Below are 10,107 nucleotides of genomic sequence, written 5' to 3'. Positions count from 1 at the left end.
AAGGCAACTGAACCAGGATACATAATGGTGTCAGCTTCTCTGTTCCCTGCTCTATTCTGTTTTCTGATATTCATGAGACAACACTAAATTGTCTCATAATTTTTTTGCTGTTCAGTTCAAACAGATTCAGATTGAAAGTTTATAAATTAAGCCTTATATCGTTAAAGTAAAAGAAGACATAGATTCAACCCCCTCCTTCTCTAGGCCTTCTACAACCTTCAGAAGGGATAAAAATGACATTATGAATGGTCAGATAATGGTTGATGACTATGTTTCTTATGGATAAGGTACGGATTCTTGTGTGATTTGGTAAGGCTACATAATGATTTTTTCAAGGGCTTGGGATTCAAAAGTAAGAAATAAGAATTAGTTATGTGTATAGTAGCTCCTGAATCTATGATTCAAGAAGTAAAATTTGCTTTTTGATTCAAATATGATGAGGAAAAGATTTTACCCTCACATTTTTCTGGCTCCTTTGCTTGCAGTGCTTGTTGTATTTGAACTAATGCTATAAACCGGTTGTATTGTGTAGCAATAAGAGAAAAATTAGCATTTTGTTGAGTTTCTTTATAAGAATTGAGAGCTGAGTAACATGATTCAGATGATTCTTAGTGCCACTGCTCTTGTTTTGAAGATAGCCAGAGGAGTAACTATGTAGCTTATAACATTTATCTTCAGTGTGACCTCAGAAATCGCAATGAGCACATAAGGGGCGATATTTTTTTTCTTTTGCTTGAGATTAGGAGTGGGCATGGACTTTGGTGACTATTTTCCTGCAAAGGCCATGTGTTGATTTAGTTGAGCACTGGTGAGTGTGGGTTGTTTTTCTTCTTGCAGAACTAGGGAGAACACCTTACCAATTGGAGGAAGAGGATCTGAGAGCAAAATTTGACTTCTCACATTTATCAAGTTATTGTTAAGACTAGGGATGGCAAACGGGCCTAAACCCGCCGGGCTGACCCACGTAACCAGCCAAAAAAGCGAGTTGGAATGGAAAATTGGGACCGCCAGAGAACAAAACCCGCTTAACCCGTACCGCTTAAACCGCGGGCTTTGGCAGGGCGGGGCAGGCTTTCCTGCCGGGCTTAGTTTTTTTTGTAAGGGGGTATTTTTATAATTTTTTTTGCCAAAATCCAACTTTCCCCAACCCAACTAACAAGAGTATGAAGATGAAAATTGAGTATTTTGGATTATGTTTATGTTATTTTGGAGACAATATTTATAATTATGTTTTGGATTATGTTTATTTTACTTAAGAGAGAATATTTATAATTATGCTTTGGATGAATATTTGGTTTATAATTATGTTTATTAGATATTTATAATTACAAAGACTTTAATGTTTGTGAATATAAAAAATATATTTTTTTATACCTTTAGAAATTATAAATTTATTAATATGGTTGTGAAATTATATATATTATTTAGTAGTTAATAGTAAAAAAGGAAAAAAGAGGAGCTTTGGCGGGTTTAGCCCGCCAGTCCGCAATTAGGCGGGACGGGGTATGATTCTAGGACCGCCTCACTAGGCGGGACGGGACGGGTTCTGTCGGGACGGAACAGACTTTCCCGCTTGCCACCTCTAGTTAAGACCTATCAGAAATAGCATCACATACTCTTGATCGAGAAATGCTTGAATTGGCTTGAAACTGCCACAAGAGCAAGTGACTAGAGGTCTAAAAGTGTTCAATTCTTCCCAAAGAAACTTCAATTTGATGAAGTATTGAGAAATTGTTAAAGAACCTTATTGTAGTGTTATGAGCGATTTCTTCGGCTCGAAAATCCGCGGCGTGTTGCTTTGAGAGAGTTTCCAAATGTTGCTAGAGGAGAGCAATTGAGCTAGTATAGATGACGCTCGCAACAATGTCCTTTGAGATGGACACAATATCATTCGCGCATTGCCAAGATTCAGAAAGTGTGAGATTCAAAGTTAGATTTGGTTTGGGCGGAGAACCATCGATGAACCTTAATTTGCGCTTTTCACTTAGCGCAAGACGCATGAAATGATACCAAGAAGCGTGGTTATATTCTTGAAGTGATTGTGAAACTCCCCCTAGTCTTGGGTGGTCATCGAATTAAAACGAGTAAACATTAAGAATCGGTGAAAGTTGTAGAGGATGCATGTGAGTAGGAGATGATTTCAAAGAACGCGTGTCTTCTGGAGTGGTTGACATGATAACTTAGGAGCTGAATTGAAGAGCGATTCTAAAGATGAATCGTGAAAAAATAGAGAGAATTAGAAAAAAGAAGCAGAAAAAATGAGAGAAAATGATGAAAAGACTTTTTTAAAAAAAGTTAAATTTTCTGTGGAAAGTTTATTAAAAAAAAAAATCTAAGAGCAAAATTTCATCTAATACCATAATGTGAAAAAAAAATTCTACAGAAAAAAATAAGATCAAACTTTGAATTTCACACTTGCTTATTCTTTTACTTTTTATCTATTAATTTTGAATATAAAAATTAAAATATAAAATCGTAATTAAATTTTGATCAAATTATAAAGATTAAAAAAATCTAAAACGCTAATTTGATTAATAAAATAAAAAAAACAAAAATTAAATTAAAAAAATAACATTTTAATAATTTATTTGATAAACATTTCAATGTCCCGGAAGGAACCAAAAACTATCACTCTATCAGGGATTTCAATTTCAATGGACCCCCAATCAAAACAACTCGATAAAAGCACGAGATGTTCGTTTCCACCACCATCTCTCACTTCTTGTTTCTCATCCACACAAACACATTTCACAACATAATATCCAAAACTTATATTAATAAATAAATAAATAAAGTTGTAATAAAAACATAAACAACAATAACAATAAGAATTAAAAAAAAATAGACAAGAAATTTTTTCCCCTCAATTTTCTCGTTCATTCATCACAACACAGTCTTTTCACTTCACTTCCCACTCTCTCTCTCTGTCTCTCTCGGGAGCTGCGATCCTCTGCATCCATGGCTACCGTACAACTTCAGTCCCTCACCCTCTCTCGCTCCTCCGCCCTCTCCGCTCCGACCACCGTGTCCTCCATCTCCGGTCGCCGGAGTTCCATCAAGCTGCCGCGCCACGCCGGACTTAGACTCGCCACCTCGACTCGCTTTTCCGGCTCATCGAGTCGCGCCGTGTCGAGAATTTCCGCCTCACGTGCTGGTGGACGCGTCGTGTGCGAGGCTCAGGACACCGCCGCCGTCCAAGGTTAGGTTTCGGTTTCGAAGTTGTATACTTGAGATTTTTATTTTCTGCTTTGGAAATTGGAAAATTGTTGAATTGATGAAAATAATTTGGGGGAAAAAGTAACCTTAAGCTCGTGTTGGCTTATCGAATTAAACACTTGAACTTTCGTGTATGACTGTATGTGAATTTTGTGGATGTCTTGTTTGTTATTTCTGCCAAGTTGTTATTCTTCGTTTTTTGGTTGCTAAAATTGTTCTAATTAGTTGTACAAGTTAATTTGCAATTGCTACCGCGTGAGTTTAATATCAAATGTAATAGAATGACTAAAGCCTAGAAAACAGTTTTAATTGTTTTTGTTTTTTGGTCCAAGAATGAATCCATTATGTGGTTGAAAATTTGTTTTGTAATTTTGTTCCCCTTTCTTGTGTATGTGTAATTGTTTGTGAGTAGGCACATTTCTCGAATAGATATTTGTTTCTATAGGGAAAGAAAGGTACAGATGAATTAGTTTGAATAAATTTTCATATTTTGTTATCTATGACCTTGTTGTAGTTCTCTATTAGCAAGAAGCCTAATTTGGTAATTTAACAGTATTAGCATATCCTGTGACTTTGAGGAAATTTACACCAATTAATCAAAAGAAAAAATAATTTCTTTGGGTTTTGGTTACTCTCCTTTTTGTATCATGGAAGCAAAATTCAGGGTTATGCATGTATTTTCATGAGTGTTAAATAGTGAATGTGTGGTTGTATGTAATCCTTATTGCCTAGAACTTGTATTTAAAAGTGGATCTTTTGCATCAAAATCATTAAGTGTGTCCCGTTATAGTGTTTACTTGGATGGAACTGGTTGTTTGGGTTTGTTCATTTGTGGTTATTAGATTGTTGAACATCAAGCTCAAGGTCGTTGTATGCAGTATGGATAGTGAAAATGTCTCTTTGGAGAAGTGAGGTGTATAGTTAAGTCATATGATAAGTTCTTTAGAAAATTGACATACTTTATAGTGTTATAAAAGGTTTGTGAAGTGTTTGCTTGGTCGTATGGAATTCATGCCAAAATTGATGAAATAGAACTGTTATATCAAGGATGATGCTACCCTCAAAGGGGGAGAGAGTGCAAAGAAGCTATGTTTGTATTCTAGGTTTTAACTCCTAGGGTATGCAAAAAACGGGTGACAACTGACAAGTTTGTAGATGAACTATATGTGTGTGTTAGTTTACTTTTACTCCTGGTTTTGCTCCATCAAAATTTCCACCCCATTTTACCTTCCAACCAAGCATAACCTCATAAATAGAGGAACTGAATGGCAGATGCATGACCAATCTTTTGCTGAAAGTTTTTGGAGACACTCGTCAATGCATGTTTGAGAGAAATAGTAATTGAAGTTAAAGTATTTTTGTTTTGTTGGATATTGCAGTGGATCCCATTACTGACGCAAATTGGCAATCGCTTGTGCTCGAATCCGATACTCCTGTTTTGGTCGAATTCTGGGCACCATGGTGCGGTCCCTGCCGTATGATCCACCCAATAATCGATGAGCTAGCCAAGGAATATGCTGGGAAGCTCAAGTGTTACAAGCTCAACACTGATGAGAGCCCTTCCACGGCTACCCGGTATGGAATCCGTAGCATCCCAACCGTCATCATCTTCAAGAATGGTGAGAAGAAAGATGCAGTGATTGGTGCTGTGCCGAAGACAACATTGATGACAAGCATAGAGAAATTCTTGTAAGAGAGGCGGCTTCAGCTGGAAGTGAAGCTATTTTTCCAATTAGCTTCCAATGTCTCAACTTTGGATGGTGATTTGTTTTCTTAAATAATCATTTATGGATATGGTACTGTATAGCTGTTGGATTGCAACCACATTCTATGATCTTTTTAGATAATGTTATAGTAATCAATATGATGCGTGAATTTGGCGTCCAATTATAGCACTTCCTGATTCCATTTAGGCATTGCCTTTCATTCCATCCATTATTTTTCCCCCCTCAATTTTTTGGTTCAATTCCATGAATTTGAAATGTAGCTCGGTACATATTCTCTGATACATTTAAGTAGCATTTTACATGAAATATAAATAATAATAATAATAATAATAATAATAATAATAATAATAATAATAATAATAAAACAGAAATGGATATTGTTACTTCTAATTTGATGTCACACCTTTCTTTCTACAAATTCATTCAAATATAGTAAATATTCAATGTAAAAAAAAATATGTGGAGTGATATTATAAAAAATTAGAGTGGAGTTATTATCTTCCTAGAAAACTACATTCCTTTTTTTCCTTGGACACGGCAACCATACAGGTTTTTGCTTTGATTATTAATGATTTTTATTTTTATATTCTTTTTGTTTTTTTTTTTGGTAAATTTTTTGGTTTTTAATAATATCTCGCAAATAGTATTATTTGATTATTAATGATGTTAATGGATTTCCATGCCCCAAATAGTATTGCTATGTAACGACTCTCTAATCTCTTTTTTCTGGGCTTAGGCCCAGTTAGAATTAAAAAAAATTCATACCAAAATTATTTTTGAAAATCATTAGATTTTCGAAAAAAAAATCATGACAAAAAAGTTTTTGAAAAAAACCATAGAGATAAGAATTTTTTATTCAAATTAAATAAATATAATAATTAAAAAAAATATTTAATAAAATAAAATTACAAAAATACATAAAATGTTATATCCCAGATACAAAGGTAAAAGCATTATAAATGCACAAGTCGAAAACTCTGCACCTAGGATAAAAAAAAAATCGGATGTACCTAAGATATGACACAACAATGCAGTTGTATATAAAATCGAGTGCATTGTACATGGGATATAGACATAGAGTAATTTAGCGCACTGTACCCGAGATACATGTTTAAGTGTATAGGGTTATCTGTATTTTAGACAAGTATATTAAAAAAAAAAGTCTATATAAGTATTTTGTTGGCTCAACTATTCACCACACTGAAACCATTACAATTCTATGTACCTTCATCTTCTTATTTTTCAAAAAAAAAAAAAAGGCCAGTATTCAATTTTTTTATTGTGTTAGTTCATCCCAATGGAATTATTAGAAACAGTGAAAAGAGAGTAATATTTGAGTATAATTCACTTGTGATGCTGTGATTTTATCGCGTTGATTCTCTAGATGTGCTTAAAATTATCATATTGAGTAACATAGAGACAATTGGATCAAAAGAAGTTGGTAGAGTCGCATATAGATTCCTATCGACATTGACTGGGGGAGGTTTCGTTAACTCTATTTTGTCTTGAAGCCAATAAACACATTAGTATAGTGTTTGATGTACATACTAGACTAATGCCGCAATATGTTATGGAGTAGGAGGTGGTTCTGGGTCATCTTCTTCAATACCTGAAGCAGTCCCAGTATTGGCAATGCTAATTCACTTCGCTGTGGTATATCCATGACATCACTAACGGTACGCAACCGACAATGTCTGTAATATCACGTCGGGTAGCGCTGCATAGCGAATAATATGTGTGAGATAGCAATGCAGAGTCCCAAGACAGCCGCCCGCAAGCATCAAAGTCCTCCAGTAAGGACAACCATTTAAGGGGGACGAGATTGATCGACTTGTCCGTGAAAAAAAAAAAAAACACCAATCAACATAAGCACGTAACACCGCGCGTACTGACAGAGGGTATCTGCGTCTGCACCCGGCGGAATGTGGGTCACCCTTTTCTTGAGCCAAGTCATCCTGAGCCCAAAAACCTACTACTTGTCCTTTGGCTGAGTTGGAGACCTATCACCCAACAAATCCTCAATCCACTGCGAGGTAGCATGCACGTGGATCTGCTGAAAATCTTTAGTGCATCCGCTTATTGGGTTACCGTCCGTCCTGAAGTGTGATAGTGACATCGTCCCACGGAAAGTAAAAAATATGGGTTTCCGGTCTCTACCACTCCACAAATACAGAGAGTAGGACATTGTTAAAGATGAAATCCCTCAATTCGACTGCATGTCCGAATTCTACCTCCCGGATATATAGTAATAGCACGCCGGCGGTGAGATACCGAGCGTCACCCGACATGGCAAGAGAAGCCTAAGTGCCTGTATGGATACCGTTCATTAGTCGTGTCAAACTTATTGCGTATTCCACATAACTTATTAAATTATTTGTAATAGATTACTTCAAAATACAACTTAACTTAATCTAATCATAACTACTTATATCAAGTAGTGCAGATTCTCATTATTCATTATACTTAACAAGATCTATTATTGACTTAAAACTAACCATAAAAATAATTCAACTATTTAACAAAAATCTAACAACTTAAAATTTTACATTTAACATTTATTTCATATACAATTAATCAACTCATTATGTTATACTATTTCGGCATATGTTGTGTAAGTAATCTATCAGATCAACTAATTATTTAATTCAACAATATAAGCACAATAAATAATTAATTAAAACTAGGTAAATTATAAATATCATAAATGATCAACTAATTAAATATTTAAAATAAAAATTCCACGAACTAATCTCAAAATCTAGTGCTCCAATCATATACCATATCGTGTTTATTCTGTTAATAATCTCTGATCATATATAACCTCCTCGTTGTGCCATTTATGCTTTTTAAACTAAAAAAAAAAACTTCAAATGATCATCCACATCTCGGTTGCACCCCATTATATAAGCGTCAAACGTATTTTGGGTACTTTAAATTTCAGGTAATTAGTAAATAATTAATTAATAAATTAATTATTATTTAAAAAATTAAAAAATTAAATTTTATAATTTAATAAAGTAAAAATAATTAAAATATGAGTTTTGACATTAATTTTAAAAATTTTGGTCCAAAATTAAACCAACAAACCGAACTAATTAAACCGAATCCAAGGCCAACCCATATGAGCTTTGCTTCGGCCTCCCTTTCCATTCAACGAAGCCATTTATGCATAAAAAAGAGAGGAGAAGATTAAGAATGATACCGAATCCCTTATTCCTCAAAAAATTCAATCGTCAATAATTTTCAATCCGGAGTTTCGATTGACGAGCCATTAGCGGCCACACGTTTGTCTCGAAATTTTCTACAAAATCTATCGAACAATTTAGTAAGAGAGTCACGTTTTTTCACTCAGTTCTCCCCTCTTCAATTCGTAATTTTGGGTTTTAGTATTGAGAGATTTTGTGATTTTGATGGTTTATGGGTACTCTAGTGGTGGATAATCATTGGATTTTTTCTATTTGACTCGTGGGTAATGGTAAGAAAACTCTAATCCTTGTGAATTGGTGATTTAGTGAGCTCAATATTGATTATTGTGATATGTATGAATTAGATTGTGTATCTTGTTGAATTGGAGTTAAATTGGTGGATATTGGAAGCTTAGAATTGAATCCTGAGAGCTGAAAATTCAATTGGTAATGAGTTAGAGCTTTGGAGATTGAGCAACAGTGTATAATTGAGGTGTTTCGAGCTTATGGAGGAATCAGCTAGGGTATGGTTTTGGTTTCTCGCAATTAATATTTAATGTCACGTGAAAACTTAGGCTAAAAAACCTTAAGATAGAAATGAACTGAATGAATTATTGATAGATTGTGTATAAAGGATGAATGAATTTGTATGTATTGAATTATGACTTTGAAGAGTATAAAATAATCATATTGTTGATGTATTGAGGGTTGATGGAGGGTTTGTGAAATTGAATTGAACAGATTGGTTGAGAAATGTGTAGTTTGATTTTGTAAATGTTTAATATTGGAATGGTTTGATTCTGAAATAATTTGATACTATAAATGATATGAATGATTGAGAGGTGTTTGGTTTAGTGGTTGGGAACTTTGAGGGGTGACAAAAGTCCAAGTTTTAGAGGAGATGCTGCCGAAATTTTTATGAAAATAGGAGACTTCGTTTGAAGTGGTTATTTAGAAATATTTGGATTTTTAAGAATTTTATAATTTGATTTTGAATTATAAAAAAAATATTATGTTTTGAGTTTTCTTTATTTAGAAAAGAATAAATTGTGTTTTGAGTATGAATTATTGATGAACGGAATGGGAGGAATGATGATGATTGATGAGGTATGATTGATGAATAAATGAGATATGATGATGATTGATTTTTATATTAACTATGTGGGCAACTTTGCCATGTTGAGAACCTCCGGTTCTCATTCCATACATATATTGTTGTTTTCAGATGCAGGACGCGAAGCACCTTATTGAGCATTCTAGAGACTCTTGGGAGCGAAAAACTATCTTGGGACTTGGTATTTGTATTTGGTTTATGTTTATATATGTGTATAGATTCTCCATCTTGTATATATAAAGATTTTGACTCTCTTAGAGGTTGACTTGGACAAACAAGATTTATATTTATTTGTTGGTTTATAAAGATTTATAAAGATTTTGACTCTCCAAACCAACCTTTTATTCAGAGGTCTCGCTAGATCTTGATTATATAACTATCATTTGGAACTCTACTTTTATATATCTATCTTTTAATTTTCTGTATAAGCTTTTTATCTTTCTGTTTCTCGTGAGCGTTGTACCTTCAATTTTATTTTCGTCGTACCCCTTTTTTTTCAAGCCTCCTAGATATATTATCCTTGTTATATAATATATATATATATATATATATATATATAGATATAGATATATATATATATATATAGAGGTTGTAGCGTTTCGTTACTGCTGTTTTACATTCTAAGTATAAAGCTCTGTGTAGTATCATGATACATATAACAGCCCAGAATCATGTAATCCACGTATTCCGGATGTAGTGTACCCGGATACAACTGTGATATGAAAACAATGTGCAATTACATATATCGGGTTATCGGGCTATCGGGTATTGCATAACCCGGATGCGCATTTATTGCGCTTTTACCCTCTGTATTCGGATATGGCACTTTGAGTATTTTTATAATTTTATTTTATTAAATAATTTT

General features: G+C 33.9%; 1 protein-coding gene across 1 annotated transcript; it reads left to right on the top strand.

Moving 5' to 3' along the window:
- The first annotated feature begins 2,647 nt into the window (after positions 1 to 2,647).
- LOC112707403 (uncharacterized) lies at positions 2,648 to 5,103 on the top strand. The gene is made up of 2 exons (XM_025759122.2): positions 2,648 to 3,199; positions 4,596 to 5,103. The coding sequence occupies exons 1-2, from the start codon at positions 2,959 to 2,961 to the stop codon at positions 4,907 to 4,909; spliced, it is 555 nt and encodes a 184-aa protein (XP_025614907.1). The 5' UTR covers positions 2,648 to 2,958; the 3' UTR covers positions 4,910 to 5,103.
- Positions 5,104 to 10,107: the final 5,004 nt, after the last annotated feature.

Source organism: Arachis hypogaea, chromosome 8 (assembly GCF_003086295.3).
Source record: "Arachis hypogaea cultivar Tifrunner chromosome 8, arahy.Tifrunner.gnm2.J5K5, whole genome shotgun sequence".
Classification (NCBI taxonomy): domain Eukaryota; kingdom Viridiplantae; phylum Streptophyta; class Magnoliopsida; order Fabales; family Fabaceae; genus Arachis; species Arachis hypogaea.
This window is presented reverse-complemented; position numbering and strand designations above follow the sequence as displayed.